General features: G+C 47.8%; 1 protein-coding gene across 1 annotated transcript; it reads left to right on the plus strand.

Annotated features, from left to right (window-relative positions):
• Window positions 1-1,314: 1,314 nt before the first annotated feature.
• ODF1 (outer dense fiber of sperm tails 1) lies at window positions 1,315-9,119 on the plus strand (the record flags this gene model as incomplete). The annotated part of the gene is made up of 2 exons (XM_080909478.1): window positions 1,315-1,643; window positions 8,666-9,119. 2 exons carry the CDS (start codon window positions 1,315-1,317, stop codon window positions 9,117-9,119), a joined length of 783 nt encoding a protein of 260 aa, XP_080765604.1.
• Between the last annotated feature and the right edge of the window lie 16,883 nt (window positions 9,120-26,002).

The raw sequence follows: 26,002 nt of genomic DNA on the forward strand, positions 1-26,002 counted from the left end.
CAAGACTGAGTATCCACTGAGCCATCTTGCCAGCTTCCTCTGTATGCTCCCTTGAGCTGTGACTGCCAGCCCAGACCCCCCACCCCGCCTCTTCATTGGGTCTACCTATGTTTAACATTTATCAATAACGGGCTGGAGAGATGGCTCAATGGTTAGAGCACTGGCTGCTCTTCCAGAGGTCCTGAGTTCAAATCCCAGCAACCACATGGCAGCTCCCAACCATCTGTAATGAGATCTGATGCCCTCTTCTGAGTGTCAGTAACAGTGTACTCATAAATAAAATATTTATTAAAAAAAAAACAACATTTATCAATAGGGGATAAGGGATAATCAATGATCCTTTATTGAACGCAAAATAAAAGTCTAAACCCAGCTCTTAGATCCCTCTCTGGTGTCAAATTCACTTTTCCTCATGTGCTCTCCCTAGGACTTAGTCTAGGAGGAGGGGGCTGGAGAGCTGGGAGTGGTGTGAGGAACGGAAGCAGAGAAATACAAGTCAAATCCAAGGCTGAGTTTGCAGTCTTGGTGGTTGATCCATGCTAGAGATTGGGGCACAGCTGGAACAAAGGGTTCAGGCTAATGGAAGAGGATCAGGGACCAACGCTTGGGGCACTCAGGCTTAGACACAAGACCTCAGGTCCTTGTTGGGGGTTATGACTGTAGATAGGAGCCCTGAGTGTAGGAGTCTGAGAACTTTTGGGCTCCGGCCGGTGGGGAGGCGATGTTTGTGGCTAGCTATAACCATAACTGGTAAAGGATGGGCAGTTGTCTATGATGTATGAGGCCCTGGGTTTGATCTCTGGTACCAGGAAATAATAATAATGGGTGGCACTGAGAGATGTGGGACTGAGGAAGCCAATGACAAAGGCACACTTGAGGCTGACTGGCCGACAGCCAAGATGAATCTTACACCAGGGATCAGGGTTATGAGAGACGAGAGCCAGGTGGCTCCAGCCCTTCCCACACCGAGATCAAAACCAAGTCACAGCTATGCCTCGTTTACTTAACTACCACAGGTCAAGGACACGCAGGGGTGAGGAGACCCACCAGCACTGAAGGTGGCTGTCAGTGAGAGACAGGAGCAGCCCTGAGGAGGGTCTTGGGGGACCATAACTGTTGTGGTTGGCATGGTAACCAGGAGACTATGACATACTTGGAGAGTGGGCGAGGTCACAGAACACAAGCTTTAAAGTAAGTGAATCATGCGTGCCTCATTTAATTTTAAAGGAGGCCTCTGAGAAGAGCTTAGAACAATTTTTTTCCTCTGAGTGCCATTTCCCAAAGGTACTCACAAAACAATAAGGTGTGACCAGAATGGCTGCACTGAGTTGTCTTTTGGACAGTGTTAGAAGGGACATAAAGAAAGTGGACAGGGAATTAAGACAGTTGCGATGTATCGACGAAATCAGCTCCCGCTGCCTGTGTGACTTATACATGCACCCGTACTGCTGCTGTGACCTGCACCCCTACCCCTACTGCCTGTGCTATTCCAAGCGTGCCCGCGCCTGTGGCCTGTGTGACATCTGCTACCCCTGCTGCCTGTGTGACTACAAGCTGTACTGTCTCCGCCCATCGCTCCGCAGCTTGGAGAGGAAAGCAATCTGCGCCGGGGAAGAGAAGGACGGTTGGCCGAGCAAGAGGGTGTGACCCTAGGCCTGAGGAGTCAGTCAGTCAGTGTAGCTGCATCGGTGGGAAGAGGCGGGGAGGGGGCGTGGGGACAGTGACAGAAGTGATTCGGGTGACCGGGAGATATTTAAGAAAATAGGGGTCAAGTGGGGTAGTGTGGTAAACAGGGTGGCCTTAATGGGGGGAGGAACAGGGGTGTCATTAGAAAGCTGTTGGAAGCAGCAAACAACATTTCTTCTGGGTATGACTAAGACGAACTGGGTGTGTTTGGAGTTCAGGAGAAGGAAGTCAAAATCATGGGTCAAAGAGACTCATTTCCCCAGTGTGTGGAAGTGGTTCTCCCAGCCGGTCTTGGGCAGAGAGTTGATCTAGACCTAGGGCTGCTATGCTGGTCCCCCTCTAACCTCAGAAAGGATTTGCCACATCACAGGTGGCAGCCATCCCAGTAGATTTAAATGGGGTTACAATTGAATTAGATAATGTAATGGGGGGTATGTTTTCTTTAGTTTCTTTCCCTATCCTTTCCTAACTTCTCTCATACACCCACAGTCGGAATAGAGGGGAGAAATGGTAAGAGTGGGCATTGTCCCCTGGTTATGTAAGTGACTGTTCACCTGCACACCCATCCTATGGATTAAAGAACCAAGTGTAGTAGCCGACTCCTAGAGATGCTAGCACTTGGGAGGGGGAGGCAGGAGCTCACAGGTTCTTGGCTAGCTTCTGATAGAGGGAGTTTGAGGCCCGCTTGTGCTCTGAGCTGCTGTTTCAAAAGACTTTAAAGGGGGGCTGAAAAGTTGGAAAGTTCTTTTTTGTATGGATATGTCAAAGAAATTAGCGGCAGGTAAACCAGAGATGGATGGAAGGGTTGTTGGGTGAGTGGGTGGATGGACAAGTCCCTTGACAGCGGTGATGTCTCACTAAGAAGGGTAATGGGACAATTACTGACAGTGTCACTAGGTGTCAGGATCAGACCTGCTTGACAATCTTCAGTGAAGTCACCTACGAATTTATGTTTTGAACTAATGCATATGTTTACCCCTTGGGGTTTCAAGTTCTTCAATCCACGTCGCGAAATCGCGATTCATTGATATTTGCTTCGGATATTAAGCATCTCTGTGAGCAGGTCTGTGACTCTCCGTGGCTCTGTGCGATCAAGGTCATCTGGCTGCCTCCTGTTCTCCCATTTCACCGGGCAGATGCCTTTCTCTCTCCTGTCCGTATCATCTGCCTTTCCACGGTAGACTTCACTGCATCCCTGCTCTCATGCAGTAGTTCAGAAAGCGCGGCTTTCTCTGGTCCGAGGTACCTTCCTGGTACCGTCCAGGTCCCCTCAGTAACACCCTCAGTATGTGAAGCGAACAGCGTCCTTCAGTTCCGCGTCCGAGAACCTCAGGTCGGCCAGCTCTTTATCTCCTCCCCCGAATTTTTCTTTCAGTTCATGCCACCTTGCAAACTTCCTGTGCTCTGTTGCCAACAAGCTGCCATTTCCACTGTCTGGAAGGGCTCAGTGTCATGTGTAAAACTACAGCTTCAGTTTTCCAGAATGGGAGTGAAAACATCAACCCCAGATCTGAACGCTAATCCCAAAGGACTCGTGACTAAATTTTTCTTTCAGTTAAATGCCTTCTTTTTTTTTTTTTTTTTCTTTCTTATCTTCAGTCTAGCATCTGACACATGACTGAATAGATCTAGAAATAATCTCTAGTGGGTTTTTTTTTTTCCTTTTAAAACCATCTTTGGTATGAAACTGTACTCAAACCTTTTTGAGTTTAGAATTCCGCATGATCTGTCATCCCTTTCAAGAATGTCTGGGCAGTGGTTAGAAATGTGTTTCTCATCCCTTTAAAGAATGTCTATGTGCTGGTCTTTTCAAATGTCTTGCTGTATTGTCCAGACTTGAATAACAAATTTTAAATTCCCTCCACAAGCGTCGGTTGTTTGACTGACCTGTGTGTACCTTGCGGTGATTTAGACTCGGATTAAAAAGTCCCGCCCACTAGCATTTGCTTAAGCGGCTGGTTCAAAAGACCAAGCCCCAGTCTTCTTAGCAGCAGCCAGACTTGGCTCTCCTGTTTCCTGCTGCTTCCATTTTCTCCTTTTCTTCTCTCACCTTTGCATCCCAAGCTCCGGCAGCCACCGGACTCCTCTCTTACTTTTGGATTCAAAGGGCTGGAGATGGTAGAATTTGGTTTTCTTTCACAAGGCCACATAACCAGCACAAGTTATGTTCATACTCCCTGACTCTTGCACTAAAGTTAGAGAAACAAACTCTGTCCTCCTCAATCCTGTCTACTTAACGGGTGTCCAGGTGACACTTCTGTCTTGACTCCTTGCAAGCAACTGCACCCTTGAGCTGCACTGAGCTCAATTTCTGTAACGTAGCCCTAGCTGCTCTAGAACTCATAAATATCTGCCTGCCTAGGCAGAAGCTCAATAAAAAAAATGCTCAAATGCTTTTTTATTTATTTCATGTTTACTGCTAGAAATAAAACTCATGGTGGTCCTTGCCATGCTGAATAAGTGCCCAGTTATCAAATCACACCTCCGGCCTCAGGTGTGGGTTTGCCATTTGGCCTAACCCTTTTGTTTACTGAAACGGGCTTAAGGCTTGTTCACTGAAGGTCTCAAACTTCGAGGAAGCCTGTTTATGGTAGAGCTTATACAGCCTTATAAAGGTAATTTATAGAGTAAAACTAGATATCTAGCATTTCCTGTCTAATACCCCAGAAAGCTATTGTCTTAGTCACTTTATAACAGTGTAACATTAAGAGTGAGTCCCTGTTGACTAGATGATAGAGCAAAGTGACATTTGTATGACTCTAAGTACATGTGCACTTGTTCTCAGTGTGGCCCCTGGACCAGCGTTAGTGGCATCGCCTGGAACTTACTAGAAAGGCAAAGTTCCAGCTCTACATCAACCAAGTGAGTCTAGAACTCAGGTGGGAACCAGATGCCTGTGTCTCCTGCGCCCTGCTGGGGAAAGGATATCAGAGGCACCTACACACCCACAACCTGCTCCCTGCTGCCCAGTAGCATTTGTCTACTCTCCAAGTCTGAGAAAAAGAGAAAGCAAGGAAAGAAGGCAGGAAGGGGGCTGAGAAGTGGCTCAGGTGCTAAAGTGCTTACCCCGGAAGTCTGAAGATCTGAGACTAGATAGATCCCTGGCGTCCACAGAAAGAATCTGGGTGCTGTGGCACCCTATAACCTCAGCACTGGGAAGACAGAGACAGGGGGATCTCAGGGGGTTGCTAGCAGCTGTGGTGAGGTTCAGGTTCAGAGAGAGACCCTGTCTCGAGAGCTAAGGTTGCCTGATGTCAACCTTGGTTCCATTCACATCAGTGGATAGCTACGCAAACACACGTGGGGTGGGCGTGGGGGGCAGAAGAAGCAGATGGAGATGAACAAGTCTTGGTGAGGACTGAAGTCTAGCCAGCTCTTTAGAACTGAAACGGAAGAGAAAAAGAATAGGCCCATGAAGTCTAGGGGGAGGACCTGTATACACTTCAGAGCTTTGTCTGTGCTACTTGGTTACCCAGAGGGCTGAATTCTGTCTTTGTGAAAACAGGTGAGGGTATAACTCGTTCCAGGGCAGGCAGGGTGCTTTACATCCGGGAAGCTCTGAGCACAGACATTGTCCAGCCTTGACTGGCAAGCTTCCCTCACTCCAAGGGAAGGAGACACAGGAAGCCATTTTCCTTGGCTCAGAACCTTGCAGCCACAGAAAAACCCACTTGGGGTGTGGGTAACCTATTTGGGGTATGGGTAACCCATTTGGGGTGTGGGTAACCCATTTGGGGTGTGGGTAACCCATTTGGGGTGTGGGTAACCCATTTGGGGTGTGGGTAACCCATTTTGGATATGGGTAACCCATCAGGCGAGAGACAAGTGTCACGCTCAGCATTGTTTGATGAGCCACATGTGGCTCCAACATGATATTCTACAACTGCATAGTCTTGCTCACAGCTATTGATGTAAAGTGCTAAGAACTCTGACCTGGGTAAGAGTTTTAGGCAATCTTCTGAAGATTCATGGTGTGGGACCCCCGGATAGTGTGGGACCCCTGGACAGCGTGGGATCCTTGGACAGTGTGGGACCCCTGGACAGTGTGGGATCTTGGACAGTGTGAAACACCTGGAAATTGTGGGACCCCTGGACAATGTGAGATTCCTGAACAGTGTGACCCCTGGAGAGTGTGAGACCCCTGGACAGTGTCGGACCTTGGACAGTGTGGGGGCCCCTAGAGAAGCTACAGCAGAGTCAGAGGAGCCAAGGTGACAGGGACAGAGGGCTAGCAATAGAACACACCTGACTGTACCTGAGACTCGGGTGTCTAAGAGGAACTAGTTGTGAACGATAGCGGTGACTGATAAACCGGGTCCCCAGGTCAGTCTCCAGCTCCTGCAGAGAGCAGGCCAAGCTTTCCAGGAAGAACCAACAGCAGCTTAGGGGCCCCACTTGAGCTTCTTGGCCTTGGCTGGTTTCAGCCCATCCTCACTATCTCTAATGTCAGGGTTTAAGGTTTCCCGTGTGAACAAGACTCTGACTCCCCCTGTGTTGTGTCTGTATGCACACCCCGAAAGGGGTTTGGAGAGGTCTTTCACACGTGCCTTTACCCACTTCTTCAAGTCATGATCCAGCTGGAGGGAGCTGGTGTCTGGTTCTCCACGGCTTTATGAGCTCTTCCGCCCACTCAGTGAGAAGGGGCTAAGTCTGTCCAACACAGCCAGCGCTGTCAAAGATGCCAGTTTCTTTCTTTCCTTTTGGCATGACCTAAGGTACCCCAGCGCAAACAGAGGACCACCACACTACTCTGTTTCCCCAGGGCCAGGGTAGTTGAAGGACTCTTACCATCCGATCCATTGCTCAAGTTGTGTCTGTTTGCCTCCGTGTCTCCTAGGAGTGAGTTCTATTGTCCAATTGGCCAACTCATAGTTTGTAATTTTCAATACAAGGGTAGTGATTTACATCATTAATTCAGTCCCATAAAGTCTTATCAAGTGAGAAATACAAGTCAGAAATACTATATATAGCATGATTCCATAAGAATAAACACAAGTTTACCTATATATGAGGAAATACACACACACACACACACACACACACACACACATACACACACACATACATACACAGAGAATAAAAAATACTTTATCTGTATTTTCTGTATCTTCTACAATGGACTTGTGTAACTTAGGAACACGTTTAAATAAAATTCAGCATAAAGAGAGGACAACAGGGACCAGAGAGATAACTCTAGTTAAGAACACTCCCTGTCCTCCTAGAATCCAGTGCCCAACACCCACTTCAGGCTGCTTACAATCACCCGTAACTCCACCTCCAGGGTACCGTCAGACCCCCACACTCATACACAAACCTACACGCAGGCACACACACCTACACATAGCTAAAATACAATAAAAACATCTTTAAAGAAGTTCTGATAATCTCATTGCCACCACAGAGTTGTTATGTTTAAATAAAACACCATACTTGGCACTTGCTGAGACATACTTAGCACATTCTAAGGGTACATCTTAAGAAGGACAAAGGCCTCCTGTCCTAGGTGGGCATCAAGCGTTGTGGTAAAGTACCAGGCAAGCCTCAGCACCGCCCCGTAAGGTGGGTGTCTCACTAATGTCGGTTTCACTGAGTTCAGAAAAGCTCGATAACGTATCAGCATGGCAAAGCCCAGATCCGGCCCCAAGCCACTGTTCTGGCTGTGTGCTCTGCCCCTGCCTCTCAAAAGGAGTTATTTTTATTTGCGTGTGTATCTCTGTGTAAGCATGTGCAAATCAGTGCTAATGTCCAGAGAGGCCAGAAGAGGTCACCAGAACCCCTGAAGCCAGTTGAAGGTGGTGGTGACCTGTCTGCCATGGGTACTGGCAGCTGAGCTTGGGTCCTTAGGAGGTAGAGCAAGAGCTTGTAGCTACTGGAACATCTCAGCTTTGCTATCTCCTGGTGGATCCTAACTGCTCACTGGGCGTCTATCCCATTGTTAAGAGTTGACACGGGGGGGGGGGGGGCGGGGGGGACCGCTGAGCAGCAATCACAGGCGTAGTGTGTGGCAGCTAGCTCTTCAAGTCCCAGTTCGTAGCTTAGTCCTCTTACCATGGCAGGAGTGTCCCTCTCGTGAGTGACTTCAAGCGATTCATGCAATATTGCTAAATTGGAGGAGGGAAACCGGCACAAACTCTTGCAAGACCGCAGGGTCCTGGTCAGCATTGCTTCTGGGAGATCCGCACTGGCAACCAGTCAGACTGGATTTCCACCGGCGCCAACTGTCCAGGGTTTCCTTCAGGCCAGAGCTCTCATGCCTTTTGCCTTTCTGATAGATGAACTTTCTGGTAGAATGTCTGTCTGTCTGCCTAGTGATGGCCCGAGTGATAGCATCATGCGTTGGTGTCCAGAGTACTCTTGGGGTCAAGCAATCCTCCTGCCGCAACTTCTTGAATAGCTGGATCTAAACACACACACACACACACACACACACACACACACACACACACACACACACATTCCTGGCTTTGATACCTAGCTTTAAGATGCAGAGTTCAAATGCTATTGGTTGTGTCTCATTGAGGAAAACAAGAAGAGGAGCCTTGAGTAGGGACTGTCACCTAGTCAAGTCCTTTCCCGACCTACGCTCAGCTCTAGGTTCAAACGTCAACATCAGAAAACAAAAACAAAACGGTCCCCATACGACCATAGCAGAAGTAACGTTAATGGTAGTGATTGGGCAAGATGTGTAAGGAACCAAGCACAGTGTTGAGTAGGTCCTCTCGTTCAACAGTGCTGTAGTATATTGTCACCATTATCACAGATAAGGAAACTGAGTCACAGGTTAAGGAACATGCCAAGTTTCCCTCACTAATAACAGGAGGTGCTGATTTAAACCTAAGAGCTGAAAGGCCCACAGACTTTGATCAGGTTACTGCACTGTGACTGACAGGGGGTGGGGAGGGAGCGAGGCTCTTTTGGCCTTGAGCCCTGAGGTCTCATCTCTTTTCTCCCTTCCTCCCTGTCCAAACTACAGACTCAGAAGGACGACAAATAGAATTCTGGCCTCCTCTTGCTGCAGCAGCAACATATTAGGATCGGTGAACGTGTGCGGCTTCGAACCTGATCAAGTCAAAGTGCGTGTCAAAGACGGGAAGGTCTGCGTGTCCGCCGAGAGGGAAAACAGGTACGACTGCCTCGGATCCAAAAAGTACAGTTACATGAACATCTGCAAAGAGTTCAGTCTGCCGCCGTGTGTGGATGAGAAAGATGTGACGTACTCCTACGGGCTCGGCAGTTGTGTCAAGATCGAGTCTCCGTGTTACCCTTGCACGTCCACCTGTAACCCCTGTAACCCCTGTAACCCCTGTAGTCCCTGCGGCCCCTGCGGTCCTTGCGGTCCCTGCAGCCCTTGCGGCCCCTGCGGCCCCTGCGACCCATGCAACCCCTGCTACCCCTGTGGAAGCCGATTCTCCTGTAGGAAGATGATCTTGTAAGGTGTATGTAAGAACTTATGTCTTAGCAAAAGTCAGTACTCCAGAACAGGCAGCTCCTGAGCATTTCTCATCGTTCCCTTCCCACAGCCCATGTGGGTCCAGCATGTAGGAAACTTAATACACAACTGCATCCGATCACATTGTGTCCTCTCGTTTGACACCCCACAGAGGTATCTAATTAAAGAATTAAGGGGTGGGGGTGGAATATTAATTAGATGTCTACCAGCCCCGACAATCTCCAACTTCCCAGACACTAGTAACTGAAATGGTCCAGCCTAGAAACCACAGCAGGGTTTAGGTGGAAGGTAACACTGTAGTGGGGATACCAACCTCCTTCCCAAGCCAAGGGGGCTTCGGGTTTCACTGTGAGATCAGACAGTCCTTAAGAGAATGGAGCAGTGAGCACGGTCACAGCCCCAAGGATGGGACAGCCACCAAGAACATGGCGGCGTGCCTGTGTTGTGGATTCTCCATCTCTAGCCCACAGTACTTTGCAGCTTCTTGGGGATTTACTGTAACTCTTTCTCTTTTTCCAACTCTTGAAACAGATCAGCACAGAAGGTCAGTGCAAAGTTCAGGAAACCACAGCTTCCTCAAATGGATAGCGTGGGTTACTTGAATTTGGATTTTCGTGTTTGTTTGTTTGTGTGTTTGTTTTTGAGGTTGGGTCTCAGTACGCACACAGACTGGCCTCAAACTCACAGAAATCTGACGCCTGTGCCTACGGAGTGCTGAGATTAAAGGCATGGCGTATGCCACCGTGCCCGTCTTCCAGGATGGCTCTTGGTTGCGAGGGCAAAAAGCAAGGACGTATAAAGGCAGAACTGGGGGACGCTGGGAACCAACCGGCTGGAGCTGGTCTCTTGGAGGACACCCGAAAGCTTGCTTGCATCGTAAAGTCCTCTCGTCAGACTTAGCTGTGTGTGGATGAGTTTTCTCGGTGCGGGCAGCATTTGGGGACTGAAGAACTGTGTAAATATGGATATCAGGCTGATGACTCGGAGGGTGTGGGAATGATGTCTAGGCAAGTGTGAGCAGTCACGTTCAAATCCCCCGTATACCCGATAAAAGTCAGGTGTGACTGCTCGTGACTGCTCACACCTGTGGCCCCAGCACTGAGGAATGGTAGCGGTGGGTGTGGTCCTTGTTGGCCAGCTAGCCTAGCCTGAACGACAGGCTTCCGATGGACGGATTGGGGCTCTCTAGAGGATCCGAACTGATAGAATAGTGCACATCTAAAGATTCAGTGGCTTACACAATACAGTACAGTCTGGTCGTCCAACGGCAACTGCCTCGCAGCCGAGAGGCAGAAAACCTGGTAGTTTCTCGGTCTGCACGATTTGGTCTGTTGGTAGTCCCGGTGTGATGCTGAAGGCCTGGAGGGGTTCGCTTGTCTTCAGCCCATGTTGGAAGGTCCCTGGGGCTGGATTCTGACATCAGTGATGGAGAACAGCAATGACAGCAGGCGACCTTGCCATCCAGAGCAAAGGCAAGCAAGCAGAAGCAGAGAATCTTGGACTGTTTATCTGGGCTGTGCCATGGGGCGGGGGGTTCTCCCACATCATATAACAGATCAAGAAAAGCCCTCCAAAGTAAGCCCAGAGGCTTGCCTCTCAACTATTCCAAATCCAGTCGCTGACAACCATGATTAGCTATGAGTGATGATGGCGGCGGTGATGATGATGATGATGATGATAAAGTCATGACTAGACAAATACCTATCTAAAGGCATTGGAGAACAATGGAGACAAAACATCATCTTCCTCTGGCTTCTGCATATGCAGACACACATCCCTACACCCATATGCATGCACAATACATACCAGACCACACCATCTACTGCACCACAGTATACACACAGGCACACACACATACACACACACACACACAGGCACCCCCCCACACACACAGGCACACACACACACACACACACACACACACACACACACACAGGCACCCACACATACACCCACCCACCCCCCCCACACACACAGGCACCCACACATACACCCACCCACACACACACACACACACACAGGCACCCACCCCCCCCACACACACAGGCACACACACACACACACACACACACACACACACACAGGCACCCACACATACACCCACCCACCCCCCCACACACACATAGGCACCCACACATACACCCACCCACACACACACACACACACACACAGGCACCCCCCCCCACACACAGGCACACACACACACACACACACACACACACACACAGGCACCCACACATACACCCACCCACCCCCCCCACACACACAGGCACCCACACATACACCCACCCACACACACACACACACACACAGGCACCCACCCCCCCCACACACACAGGCACACACACACACACACACACACACACACACACACACACACAGGCACCCACACATACACCCACCCACCCCCCCCCACACACATAGGCACCCACACATACACCCACCCACACACACACACACACAGGCACCCACACATACACCCACCCACCCCCCCCACACACATAGGCACCCACACATACACCCACCCACACACACACACACACACACACAGGCACCCACACATATACCCACCCACCCCCCACACACACACAGGCACCCACCCACACACACACACAGGCACCCACACCCACACACACACACACACACACACACACACACTACGACTATATGTATTCCAAGGTAGGAGTCATAAGTAACATGCTTGCCTCCCACGTGCACATACGCAAAGCCCAGGATTCAGTCCGTATAATCTTTCTCCCCACGTTGTACCTCCAGAGATGATTATAATAATCAATGTATGCAGCAGCCTGGGCAGTTTCCCCCAGATAAATCAAGAAGGGAACTTCGAGCTGGGTATCCGTGAAGCTCTCAGTCTTGTCTCGAAAAGACTTCTTCAAACTCAAGGTTGGAGACTCCCGATGGTGCTAATAGAGATGGCAGACATATTGGCTTTTAACGGAGGGAAGTATTATAAATGCCAATATAAATCTATTATAGATTTATAAAAAGTATTATAAATTATATATTGTAAAAATTGTCAAAAGTATTATAAATCTAATATAAATGCCAAGTAAAAACACTGAGCCATTTCCCGAAGGAATTACCTAGCATCTAGCTATGTGGGTCTTGCACCGCTGTAGCCCGACCTGCTGGGATGACCCACCCTGACAGAGGTTGTGAGGTAAGTCCCGAGTCCTTGGTCGCCAACTGCTGTGTTGGAGGCACCGGGCTAGCGGGCCATGCAGTGACTTCCTCACCTGCCCAGAGAGAGAGGGCAAGGTCCTGCAGCCCCCAGGGCCAACTGGATGAGCGAGGAATGTGGCTTTGTGCATAATAAAGAGCTGGTGCCTGGAGCTGAGGCAGGAGGATGGACAGAGAGAAGTACGGACAGGATCCAAATGAGGTGGAGCAGAGGGTAAGCCATGGGGAGGGATGCAATGGTGGGAAAGTCGGGTTAAGCTTAGCTGCTTAGCTGAGTAACAGCTCCAGCAAATGGCCAACAGCCTTACACTATACAGATGTCACCATGTCCCCCCCCCCCCAACCCCATAATACTCACCTTTTTGTCTGGCCAAGTTTTCGCTAAATGCTAACAGGTCCACATTCTAGCTTCTGAGTTATAAACTTTGAAAATGACTTTAAAAAGATGTTTGTCCCCATCAACCCTGCCCCATGGGTGGGATCTTACCCGTAGCACAGCTGGGGACCTCAGGCCTCCCAAGGTTCCAGTCATGTTTTTATTCTTCTGCTAGGGCAGTGATTCACCCACCAACCCAACAGCCAGACATTCAGACTGTAACACCAGCTACTGTGCTCCACAATGGAGAGGGAAAAAAAAAAGCTATTCCACAGGTCTGTTGAATTCAGGTCAAGGGGGGCCGATAAGGAAGAATGCAAAGCGGAGAATTGGGGAGACGGCAAAGAAACTGAACTTTTATTGAGTAGAAAAGGCCAGAGAGGCAATCCACACTCTTCCTCTACATTGCCACAGTAGGAGCTGACATGCTTCTTCAGGGCCTTAGGAGATCCAGATGCTTTTGTTTGCCCTCCACAGGGGAAATAACCTGATAAACAAGGTTGACTCAGGCAAGATGGTTCAGTGGGTAGGGACATCTACCACCAATTCTGACAACCTGAGTTCAGTCCCCGAGAGACACACATACCATGGCACACATATACATGAAGACACACGTACTAAATGAATGTAACAAACAAATTGTTAAAATGACAAGTGTTTTATTGGTGGAGTATTTGTCCTATGCCTAGGTACAGTGCCAGGAACTATTGACAATAGAGAACTTTCCAGAAATGTACACGAAGAGAGGCAAGAATGACGTCCACAGTATGACTTTAAATTGCTTGACAGTGTATAGTCAGAAATTAATCCTGTGTAACGCTGACATCAGAGAAGTATGAGTAGGGTAAAGTCAAAGGAGGAGGAAGAGGGAGGAGGAGGAGATGTGAGCCTCATCTGGGGCTTTGGGGAAAGGCCTTTTCCATTAACTAGTGGAGACTAGAGAGGAAATAGATAATAGAAAAAAGGAAGCATCATTTGCCATCTCCAGAGTTGTGTTTGGAAGTTGTATGGGTCCCTGGGCTTGGACACCTCTACCATGACCTTGAATGAAATTTGAAGGTCAGAGTGAAATTTTAGTCTACACCTTCTAAACCTGAAGGGGAGATGGGAACAAGGAAGACTCTTATAGACAGAGAAAGAAAGAAGCTTGGACAGTCTGTTAGTTTCTTTTTCTGTTTCGGTGATAGAGTACTCAGAGGTATCTGAAGGGGAAAAGATTTATTTCAACTGAAACTTCAAGGGTATAGTCCATTATAGAAGAAACCTCCAGGCAGTAGGAGCTTAAAACCTCTGGTCACATCACACCCACAATCAGGAAGCAGAGAAAGATGAATGCATGCTTCTGCTCAGTTCCCTTTTTCCACTTATACAGCCCAGGATCCCAGCTAGGGAATGGTGACGCCCACAGTGGGCATATTTTTTTACCTCAATGAGTACAAGCCCCCGTAGGCATGGCCAGAGGGCCATTTTCCAGATGACTTAAGATCCTGTCAAATTCACTACTGGAATGGTTACAGACAGAAGTGAAAGGTAAGAGAGGCACTAGTTCCATGTGTGTGCACTGAGTATGTATGAGCCACAGAAACAGTCTATTTTATGTTTTAATAAACAGGTCACTGTCTTAGCTATGGTTCATCATATAGCTCCAGCATTTCTAACATATTGGGGTTTTTCACGGCAACTAGACTTCACCAATAGACTCTCATAGGCTCCTTCATGGTGCCAAGCATCAACTTATTTGCATGATCACTTCAGTGCTGGGCCATCTGCTATAACTAGCCAAAGACTGCAACTGCACCAGTGGCCTTCCCTGTCCTCTCACAGTGCTGAGCCTCAGCTGCTCTCCATGACCCCTTCATGCCTTCAAAACCAGTACCATCTGGGTGACTCTAAGTCCAGACACAGCACAAGGTACAACCTTGGCTATCTCTGGAACACAGCCTCTTTGTGCTCTCAGAAAACAGTTCCCAGAAGATTTCACCTCAGTGATGCTGGTCTCTTCTTAATCACCACTAATTTCTTAGCTCCAGCTGACCAGCATTAATTGTCCCAGGAGTCCCTTCTATTCTTGCCTCTAAAGCCAGAGCCACATGGCTGAAGCTGCCAAGTTCTGTTGCTTGATGGGACTGGATGCCCACCTTGTTCTGTTATATCCTTCACTGAGTAAGCTTGAGTGTTCTAGAACTTGCTCTCTAAACAGAGGATCTGCATGTCTGTCTCGTCAGTTCTGAGATTACCACCACCATGCTTGGACCAGAGCTTTTCTCTACTTGGAACCTGTTCTGTCCCAGGCTGGCCTTGAACTCAGAGATCTGCTTGCCTCTGTCTCCTGGGAATAAAGGTGTGGATCACCATGCCTGGGCCTAAGTCTGAACACAGGATTAGGCTCTATTTCATCTCCTGGTGCCCCTTTAATTCTTAAGCCTTACATTCTGTGTTTTTTTCCCTTTTAAACTTGCTATGCTTGATCAAAATGCTCTTCATCAGACTAACGCAGAGGACAAAAATCAATGGTGGGTTTTTTAAAAATTTACTCATGCAATTAATCTGAAGGTCTTCCATTTAGCCTCAAGCAAAGTCTTCAGACAAGAGCAAAAAAGCAGACACATTTGTCACCATAACATTGCATGAACAGTCTCTAGGCCACATACTATAATTCTCCTCTGAACTCTCTTGAGCCATCAGGTCTTTATAGTCTCAGCACCACCATCTTCTATATTTCCACTAGGATGGCTCATTAGGCCCCACTTAAAAGCATTCCATTGCTTTCCAAATCCAGAGTCTCAAAATCCACATTCCTCTGAATAGAAACATAGTCAGGCCTATCACAGCAATCCCCCAGTCCCCGGTACCAACTTGTGTCTTAGTTAGGGTTTGCTGCAAAGAGAGACCATGACCAAGTCAACTCTTATAAAGACAACATTTAGTTGGAGCTGGCTCACAGTTTCAGAGGTTCAGTCCATTATCATCATGGCAGGAAGCATGGCGGCATGCAGACAGACATGTCGTTGGAGCAACAGCTGAGAGTTCTGCATTACAATCTGACTGTAGCCAGGAGAAGCTGACTCTTCTGCACTTGGTAGAGCTTCAAAGCCCACTCCACAGTAATGCACTTCCTCCATCTGGCCTAACCTATTCTTATAAGAGCACCCCTCCTAATAGCGCCACTTCCCATCGGCCAAGCATGTTCAAACCACCACAGTCACCAAATATTGTCACTGTTGGACACAAGGTGCTTGAACTGCTCAATGTCCACAGAATATATTCTAGAACTAAAAGTAGTGTTTAGGGTTGGAGAGATGGCTCAGCGGTTAAGAGCACTGACTATTATTCCAGAGTTCCTGAGTTTAAATCCCAGCAACCACATGGTGGCTCACAGACATCTGTAATGGGATCTGATGCCCTCTTCTGGTGTGTCTGAAGACAGCAACGGTGTACACACATACATAAAATAAATGTTTTTTTAAAAAGTGTTGTTTAACTGAATCATGAATAAGAATTTTCACAGGCATGGCACTGAAAGAACATCCACCTGTAATGGGATCTGATGCCCTCTTCTGGTGTGTCTGAAGACAGCTACAGTGTACATACATACATAAAATAAATGTTTTTTTAAAAAGTGTTGTTTAACTGAATCATGAATAAGAATTTTCACAGGCATGGCACTGAAGGAAACCTATTCTCAGTGCTAATCAGGTACAGCTTGATTTCTTTCAGAACCTACGTGGTTTTATAAAATGTCTTGCAAAATGATATCAAAGGAGCTGGAATTAGGAATACTTTCTGGTCCTTCGGAAGACAGGGGTTCAGTTCCCAGAACCCACATGGCAGCTCACAGCTGTTAACTCCAGTTGCAGGAGACACATCAGCCTTCTCTGGCCTGTCAAAGGATTGGACATGTGAGCACATACATGGAGTAAACAGTCACATACATAAGAATAAATCCAAAACAAATATCGACAGTCCTTTCAGTTGACTGTTCTTCACTCCTAGAACAGCTGGATTTGGCGAAAGTGAAGAAGAAAAATTATCTAAACATCCGGGGTCGGGGTTGTAGCTTTCTACACATTTTTTGGCCTCCATTTATCTGTGTCTTTCTTCTTCTACACGTGACAGTCAGACTGGGGAAGTTTGTGAGTCTGACTTAACCCTTTAGCTAAGGAAATGGTGTCAAAAGTTCATCCTAAAACCATTAAGAGTATGATTTTTAAGAAAAGTGGGGGTGTGAGAGGGTGCTGCTAGGTGACCCAGATTAACTCCCATGATTCCCTGGGCCTTTCAGGCTTGGGTGTTCATGGTGACGCTGGAAATACATCTTTCCAGTTTGGAGAGGTTTGGTAAGTACGAGCCAGACATGGGGTACTCCCAGCAACCCAGCCATTAAAGAGCTAAGGCAGAACGTTCCGCTTTCATGACTGACCTGGGCTACATATGGAGACCTATTCAATAAATAATACATGACTCAAAGCCAGAACACATCTGCTTCATCGGTATCCAGATAACATGCACAACTTATCAGACTTAAACATTCTTCCCTCTAAGCGACACCAAGCCCTTGTTCCAGTGCTGGGTTCACAAATACCAGCAAACATGGAGCACATCCCAGCACACACTGGTGGTTCCGAAGCCTGGCCTGCAGCCAGGACAGTGACTGTGATCAGCATAAGTCCTCAAGCATGCTTCAAGGTGTCTGTGTCAGAGGGGTCCTGGAGCCAAGATGCCAGGACCTATGCTTGGAATCGAACTGTTCCTGTTCCTCAGGCAAGTAAGTGATTCCCCCGGGTGGGTCCTGTTCTATTGGGTCCCTTTTCTGTACGCAGCAGAGAGCAGCCCACATGGCTAGAACTAGTTCCACTCTTGGACTGCGGACCACAGAGCTCTGAAGGGTCAGTATTTCCAGTTAAAGGTCTGGGACACACTGTTAAACTGCATGTTCATACATCATACGTCAAGTTTACTAAAGCCATATAAACAGCATTTTACTCCGGTTGGTCACTTTGTTTATCGCGCCTTTAGAGATAGGTTTGGTTGCCATAGATCTTCAGGCCATGTCTTCACTATCTGGCCCCTGGATGTACTTTGGCTTGTGATTTTCTTTCTTTCTTTTCTTTTCTTTTTTCTTTCTTTCTTTTTTTTTTTAAGATTTATTTATTATATGTAAATACACTGCAGCTATCTTCAGACACACCAGATGAGGGCATCAGATCTCATTACAGATGGTTGTGAGCCACCATATGGTTGCTGGGAATTGAACTCAGGACCCCTGGAAGAGCAGTCAGTGCTCTAACCACTGAGCCATCTCTCCAGCCCGGCTTGTGATTTTCAATGAAAAAAAAAAAATTAACCATGGTACAAAAATAAGCAACAGACACAGACTTCATTTCGTACACAAACAATGACTTGCTGGGTATCCGGGTTTGTGTGTATAATCCTATACTTGAGAAACCTGAAGCAGGAGAATTCAACTTCAAGGCCAATCTGGTATACAGAGTCTTGTTGAAAATGAGGAAGGGAGGTGACAGGGGGCACAGTTTTATTTAAGATAGAATATAGAAAGAATTCATGGGCTGGAGAGATGGCTTAGTGGTTAAGAGCACTGGCTCAATTCCCATAACCACTTGGTGGCTCACAACCATCTGTAGTGAGATCTGGTGCCCTCTTCTGGTGTGTCTGAGGACAGCTACATTTGCTTATATAAATAAAATCTTTAAAAAAAAATCACAGCATTCAGCATTAAAACCATTTTCACTAACAACTTTCATAGGATCTCCTTAGAAGGAAAATGGCCACTGTGTTTGTGGTAACAATGAACAATTACAGGCACACACAAACTTTGCTCTTTAAAAATGTTTGTAGTTATTAAAGCCATTTTCATTGAGATAGTTTTATAGGTACCATGAATATTCCAGCTTTTCTGGAACAACTCAGGTTTGCACGGCACAGGATTAGGGACAAGAACCTGTGGTCCTCATATGTCAACTGTGTGTGGTCAGGAGTGTTGGGAGAAGACAATAAAGAGATCCATCGAGTTCTGAGAAACAGGAGGAAGGAGAGCCCCGTTTGGAGAAAAGACAGGAGAGGGCATTTGACAGCCTAAGGAAAACCACATAAGAAAGTAAAGGTCAGAACCACCAAAGCAAAACCACTGGGGGGTGGATTAGGTTGTATCTCAGAAGGAGGTTTCCCTTGTTTGACGTTTGTACATCGGGTTACTTGTCACGACAATAAAACCTCTGACAAAAGCAAGTGAAAGAAGAAGTCTTTGTTTCACCTCACAGTTAAGTACACAGTCAGTCATGCTGGGTGAGTCTGAAGCAGTAAGCAATGGGAGTCGTTTTCTCCTTTTCATTTGACCAGGCACAGAACGGCACTGCCTACAGTGAAGGGGCTCTTTCCACCTGGACTGACCTAGGTGATGCTCTCTCACACGGATGCTCAGAGGCTGACCTCCTGGGTGATTCCAGGTTCTGTGCAGTTGGTATTAACCGTGACAGCTTGGCTTCTGGTTTGCTCAAACTGGGCTCTAATTCACTGCCCTCCGGCCTCAACACGCCAAGTAGTCGCAATCACAGGGGTACAGCATCCATCACATCCAGTGAAGATGTCTCGAGTCCCCATATTTCGGCATCCTCGGTGTCAAGGACTTGCTCGTCTCTACGGCCTCACTGTGGACCTCTAAGGAGGTTCTGCATCCTAATAAGAATATGAATTCTAGAAGGGCAGGCCCAGACAACTCCTCTGTGGGAGAAAGCTTCATTTCTTCCCACCATGTGTTAGGTCTGAAGCAGCCCCTCCCCCCACAGTGGTAGTGCTTGGGATAATGTGCCCATGCTAAATCCCAGGCTGTTCCAGCCTGCACCCCCTCTGCCACACCCTTTCCCCCTAACTGACCTGTCCCCTTAGAACTAACAAGACACACCATGCCACCTGACTCCCCCAGAGACAGCCTGGCAGTTTGATTCCCCAAACCAACTCACTCCATGGAGCTGTCCAGGGTTGCTGTGGTATAGTACCTATAAAACTAACTAAGGATGAAGCCTGCCATTTTCCTAGATAGCCTTCTGGGGCTCCGTGCAATGAGGAGGAACTAGCAGGGCTTCTCCTTCTCTGACCTTGATGGGCAGTTAAACACCCTCCCGCCACACTCTACCTACAGAATGTCATGTAGCCTTGGTTAAGATATGCTTAACTTCCTTTCTCTGATAACCCATTCAGCTAACACGAGATTCCTGAAATGGCTCCCCAAGCCAATGAGGCATTTTGGTTCCTTAAACCTTCAGCCAATGACCTTTGCCCACCTTGGATGTTCCTACCCCCCAGTCCCCAAAATTATATATGCCTTGATTCATCCCAAGTAAAGTTTCTCTGCCTCTCTGCAGCTGTTCCTTTATCACCATTTACCATACATACAGGGATTCCGAACCCCACATCCATGAACCAGTATCAGCCAACAATCCCCAGAGGCACTTTCAAGTACATTCACACACACACACACACACACACACACACACACACACACACACACACTTTATAGTTTAGGCTAACCCAGTGTATATAAACCTCTATAAAGTCATTTAGAGATGGGCAGGATGGCTCTATGGCTGAAGTGCTTGCCATTCAAAGATGAGGACCAGAATTCGGATCTCCATAACCCACACAAGAGCTTAGCGATTCTCAGTGTTCAGAGGGCGCAGACAGGGGTGGAGGTGGAGGGATCAGGGGTGTCCCTGAAGGAAACTGGGTAGCTAGCTATACTAGCAGAATCAGTAAGTGCAGGTTCAATAAGAAATCGTACCTCATTAAAATATAGACAGTCAGTGTAGTCTCTGGCCTTGATATGCACACACACACACACACACACACACACACACACACACACACTCATGCATCCACACAAATATCCACGTGCATGCACAGTGCACCCACATAAAGTTGTTTTAGGAGGTTCAGTTACTACCATGTAGGGGTCTCGGTTGGTTTTGTTCTCTCTGCCAGTGAAAGTTTAAAGGCAGGAGAAAACTGTGACAGGTCGCTTCAAAGAGATGGAGAACACAGCCAAAAGCAACCAACAGAATGAGCAGTTGGGGGAAAACTTGTTGGGGGTGAGGGAAAACACACAGTAGGTACACAAAGCACGTGGTGATTTGGGAGGCTGAAGTCTTCTTGAGGGATGGGGTGTTTAAGTCTCTGAAGGGTCATCCTTTCCTGATGTAGAGTTGGTGAGTTTGAAGAAAGACAGAATGGCCACTTAGCCTGCAGCGGTTGTGTAAATAATGCTCTAATCCAGCCTTGAATTTACAGAGCCCAGTGGCCAACACTGTTTTCCTCTGCCAGGCTTTTGTCTCACATAATGAGGATAAGAAAGATAAGGGTAGCAATGGTACGGAGGGCAAGTGTGCATTTCTGTTACTACTTATGGCCTTTCTCCCTATCGGCCTGTCAGGGGATCTGTGCAACTCCCTCGTAGGGCTGTCAGGACAGAGTATAGACGGAGACAAATCTACATGAGAAATTATCACAATGCCTTACTGAGTGCACAGAGTGACAAGAGCAAAGGGGGGGGACACCAGGTGCTGGATCTAGTTCACAGGCAGACCTGTGTCCCTCCCCCAAGATGCCCACATACCAGTTGAAGGATTTTAAGTTTGAGGGCTACCAGGAATTATCCAAATGGACCCATGTTCTTAAATGATGGGGGTGGGGGTGAGGGTCCCATTTAGAGGCAGGGATGTGACAATACCAGCTGTCCTAGTGACGGTTTCTATTCCTGCACAAACCTCATGACCAAGAAGCAAGTTGGGGAGGAAAGGGTTTATTCAGCTTACACTTCCACATTGCTGTTCATCATCAAAGGAAGTCAGGACTGGAACCCAAGCAGGTCAGGAAGCAGGAGCTGATGCAGAGGCCATGGAGGGATGTCACTTACTGGCTTGCTTCCCCTGGCTTGCTCAGCCTGCTTTCTTATAGAACCAGGTCTACCAGCCCAGGGATGGCTCCACCCACAATGGGCTGGGCCAGGGATGGCTCCACCCACAATGGGCTGGTCCAGAGAATGCTCCACCCACAATGGGCGGGGCCCTCCTCCCTTGATCACTAGTTGAGAAAATGCCTTACAGCTGGATCTCATGGAGGCATTTCCCCAATTGAGGTTCCTTTCTCTGTGGTAACTCCAGCTGTGTCAAGTTGACACAAAACCAGCCAGTACACTCAGCCTGGGTTAGTTCCACAGCCTAACCAGGTATGGTGGCTGTCTTAGTCACTGTTCTATATCTGTGAAGAGACACTGTGATCAAGACACCCTATAGAAGAAAACATTTAATTAGGAGCTTGCTTATAGTTTCAAAGGGTTTCTCCATGATCATAGATAGTGACTGGAAGCATGGTGGCATGCTAGCAGACATGTGTAGTAGGTTGGCCAGATGCTGCTGTATTCTCATGCTAATTTGGGTCTCCCAAAACTGTTTGCCCCAAAGATGAGAGAGTCTGAATGTAGAATACTGAGGGACCCTGCCCCCAGTTAATTCTGATTGGTAAATAAAGATGCCAACAGCCAATAGCTGGGAAGAAGAGACATAGGCTTGGGACCATGAGGAAAAGGAAGGAGAAAGGAAAAAGGAGGAGCTGGCATAGAAAAGGAAGAATACGCAGGAGGGAAAAGAGTGCAATGCAATAGCTGAGCTATAAAAACGTGGCCATGTGCACCGGCCAATTGGAAGTAAAAGCAGCCCAGATGGAACATAGAAATTATTAAGTAGTGACTCAGAACTAACAGTAGGAAAGTAGATGCTAACAACACTGAGGGTAGGCAGTTGCCCAGCTATTATGCTGCCTGAGGCATGTTTAAAAATATAAAGGCTGTGTGTGTGTGTGTGTGTGTGTGTGTGTCTTTCATCTGGGAACATAAACCATTAAGGCAGGAATGAACCCCATGCCTGGATTTTATAAATATATTTACAATAGGCACGGCACTGGAGCACCAGGCACTCAACATTTGATCTGTAAGAAAGAGACTGGTCCTAGTTGGGCTTTTGAAACCTCAAAGTCCACTTCTGGTGACACACCTCCTCTCACAAGGCCACACCTTTCTACACAGTTCCACCAACTGGAAACCACACACTAAGTATATGAGCCTATGGGACTATTCTCATTCAAGCCCATGCCTGTAATCCTAACGATAGGCAGATCAGAAATTCAAGACCATCCTGGGATCTATGAGGCACTTTAAAACTAACAACTAAAAACAGAATATCTATTTAAAAAAAAAATACATGCACCCCTCTCCTTGTAGTGGCCTAGACAAGAGGTTTAATACTCTTTTGATCCAGAAAAACTCTACAAAATCATGCAAATCAAGAGGATTAAATATGCATGTGTACTTTCACAATACCCATGAAACCGACCAGGCCATCAAGAGTATAGTATGAGTCTCTGAAAAGCCTCGCAGTATCTTGAAAAATGTCACTTTAAAGAAGTAATATGTAGAGCTGGAGAGATGGCTCAGAGGTTAAGAGCACTGACTGCTCTTCCAGAGGCCCTGAGTTCAAATCCCAGCAACCACATGGAAGCTTACAAACATCTGTAATGGAATCCAGTGCCCTCTTCTGGTGTGTCTGAAGACATATACATGGTAATGTGTACCATGCTTCAGGTTGCTGAGGAATGTTCAACTTAGGGATTCAGATGTAGATTCTTCAGTCACTGAATGTACCCTGGTGAATAACGCACCTAAGATGTGTGGCTGAATTTAGAGCTGAGCTAACACGTGCATGAGCTCCCTGCTGCAGTGAGAGGACCCTCACTGAGAGGAAACCAATGGCTCCAAAGCTGCACAGAAGGAAAAGGCATCCCGAGAAACCAAAGAAACTAACACGTACGGCACAGGAAATATTCAGCATTGCCTTAGGAAGGGTTCTCATTGCTGTGATGACACATCATGGCCAAAACGACTAAGGGAGAAAAGGGTTTACTTGGCTTATACTTAAACACTGACGTTCATCGGCAAAGGAAATCAAGCAGGATAGGAGGAGCTGATGCAGAGGCCATGGAGGGATGCTGCTTTCTGGCTTGCTCCTCATGGCTTGCTCAGCCTGCTTTCTTACAGAACCCAGGACCACCAGCCTAGGGATGGCTCCACCCATAGTGGGCTGGGCCAGGGGTGACTCCACTCACAATGGGATGGGCCAAGGATGGCTCCACCCACAGTGGGCTGTGTCTTCCCGCTCACTAATTAAGAAAATGCTCTACAGGCCTGCCTAGAGCCTGATCTTATGGAGGCATTTTTTTGAGATTCCCTCCTCTCAGATGACTCTCGGCTGTGTCTGTTGACATAAAGCTATCCAACACAAGCTTTACATTAATGTAAATAAACCCCTTACCCAAATAACATTATATATGTATAAGGATCAATGCATAGCTCAGACATATATCAAACCTATGGAGTGAAGATGAGGACGAAGAGGAATAACCTGTAAAACATGGATCCACGCCCATTAAAAGCCCCGAGCATCACCACATCCAAAAATCTGAGCCACACGGTTCTGCAATGAGGCTACCGAAACGAAAGATGTGTTTCTCTACGCATGAGTGTCTTGCCTGCATGTGTGTATGTGCACCACATTCGTGCCTGGTGCCTACAGAGGTCAGAAGAGGGTTTCTGGAACTGGTATTATGGTTATAACCCTCCATGTGGAAACTGGGAACTGAACCTGGGTCCTCTGCAAGAACAGCCAGCGCTCTTAACATCTGGGCCAACTCTGCAGCCAAAAACATGCACTTGAGAGTATTGTTCAGGTTAGGGACTCAGATGTTTTTAAATCCACAGAAGGCGACATGCCAAGGCTGAGACCCAGTGCCTCGGGCCTACCATTGGTAGATATTAACCAACCTCACCTTGGCATAGTGGTTCACACCTCAGGCAGACCTCTGAGTTAGAGGCCAGCTTGATCTACATGGTGAATTCCATGACAGCTAGGGCTGTGTGGGAAACCCTATCTCAACAAAAAAGAAGAAGGAGGAGGAGGAGGAGCAAGAGGAAGGAGGAAGAGGAGGAGGAGGGAGAAGAGGAGGAAAACAAATAAAACAAAGCAAAACAAGAAAATAACTTTCTAGACAGAACGGACTATGGGCAGAACACGGGGTAGGGAGAACGTAGCACGTGAATGAACGGACGCACACCCTGTGGGAACATTTTTATATTTTTAAGTTACTGATTCACGTGTGCATGTGCATTGTGTGTGTATGTTTGGCTTTTCCTTTTCTTCTTCAGAAGATGAATGCTTCAAACATTTCCTATATGTTCTTTACACACAAGAAGCAAGTTGCACTACTGTGTGCTCTTTTATGTTGCCTTTAAGAGACGAGGAGTAGAGAGCGTGTCAAGCCTAATGCAGATGTGATATGCGTGTGCCAGACGTTCAGAGAGGAGCCTGGGAGGCAGGAAGGCTGTGTCGGGAGGCAGGGCAGCTCAGGACTGGCACCTGCTGGTCAGGAAGTTTCTCATCGTCTGTCCCCTCGTCTGTCACCTCCATAACAATGCACGTGGCCTCAGTGTAATAGTGTCAGCATCTGGGGGACGTGCAGACACCAAGGCCATCACTCTCAGTTCTCCCAAGTGTCTGGAGAGTAGATCTGTCTCAGTCAGGGTTTCTATTCCTGCACAAACATCAGGACCAAGAAGCAAGTTGGGGAGGAAAGGGTTTATTCAGCTTACACTTCCACATTGCTGTTCATCACCAGAGGAAGTCAGGACTGGAACCCAAGCAGGTCAGGAAGCAGGAGCTGATGCAGAGGCCATGGAGGGATGTCACTTACTGGCTTGCTTCCCCTGGCTTGCTCAGCCTGCTTTCTTATAGAACCCAGGTCTACCAGCCCAGGGATGGCTCCACCCACCATGGGCTGGGCCAGGGATGGCTCCACCCACAATGGGCTGGGCCAGGGATGGCTCCACCCACAATAGGCTGGGCCAGGGATGGCTCCACCCACAGTGGGCTGGGTCAGGGATGGCTCCACCCACAATGGGCTGGGCCAGGGATGGCTCCACCCACAGTGGGCTGGGTCAGGGATGGCTCCACCCACAATGGGCTGGGCCAGGGATGGCTCCACCCACAATGGGCGGGGCCCTCCCCCCTTGATCACTAGTTGAGAAAATGTCTTACAGCTGGATCTCATGGAGGCATATCCTCAACTGAGGCTCCTTTTTCTGTGATAACCCCGGCTTGTGTCACGTTGACAGGAAACCAGCCAATACAAGATCCGTCTCTTATTTGGGGAAAGAATATGAAGAAAGTGGG

This window comes from Micromys minutus, assembly GCF_963924665.1.
Source record: "Micromys minutus genome assembly, chromosome: 33".
In the NCBI taxonomy this organism is placed as follows: Eukaryota; Metazoa; Chordata; class Mammalia; order Rodentia; family Muridae; genus Micromys; species Micromys minutus.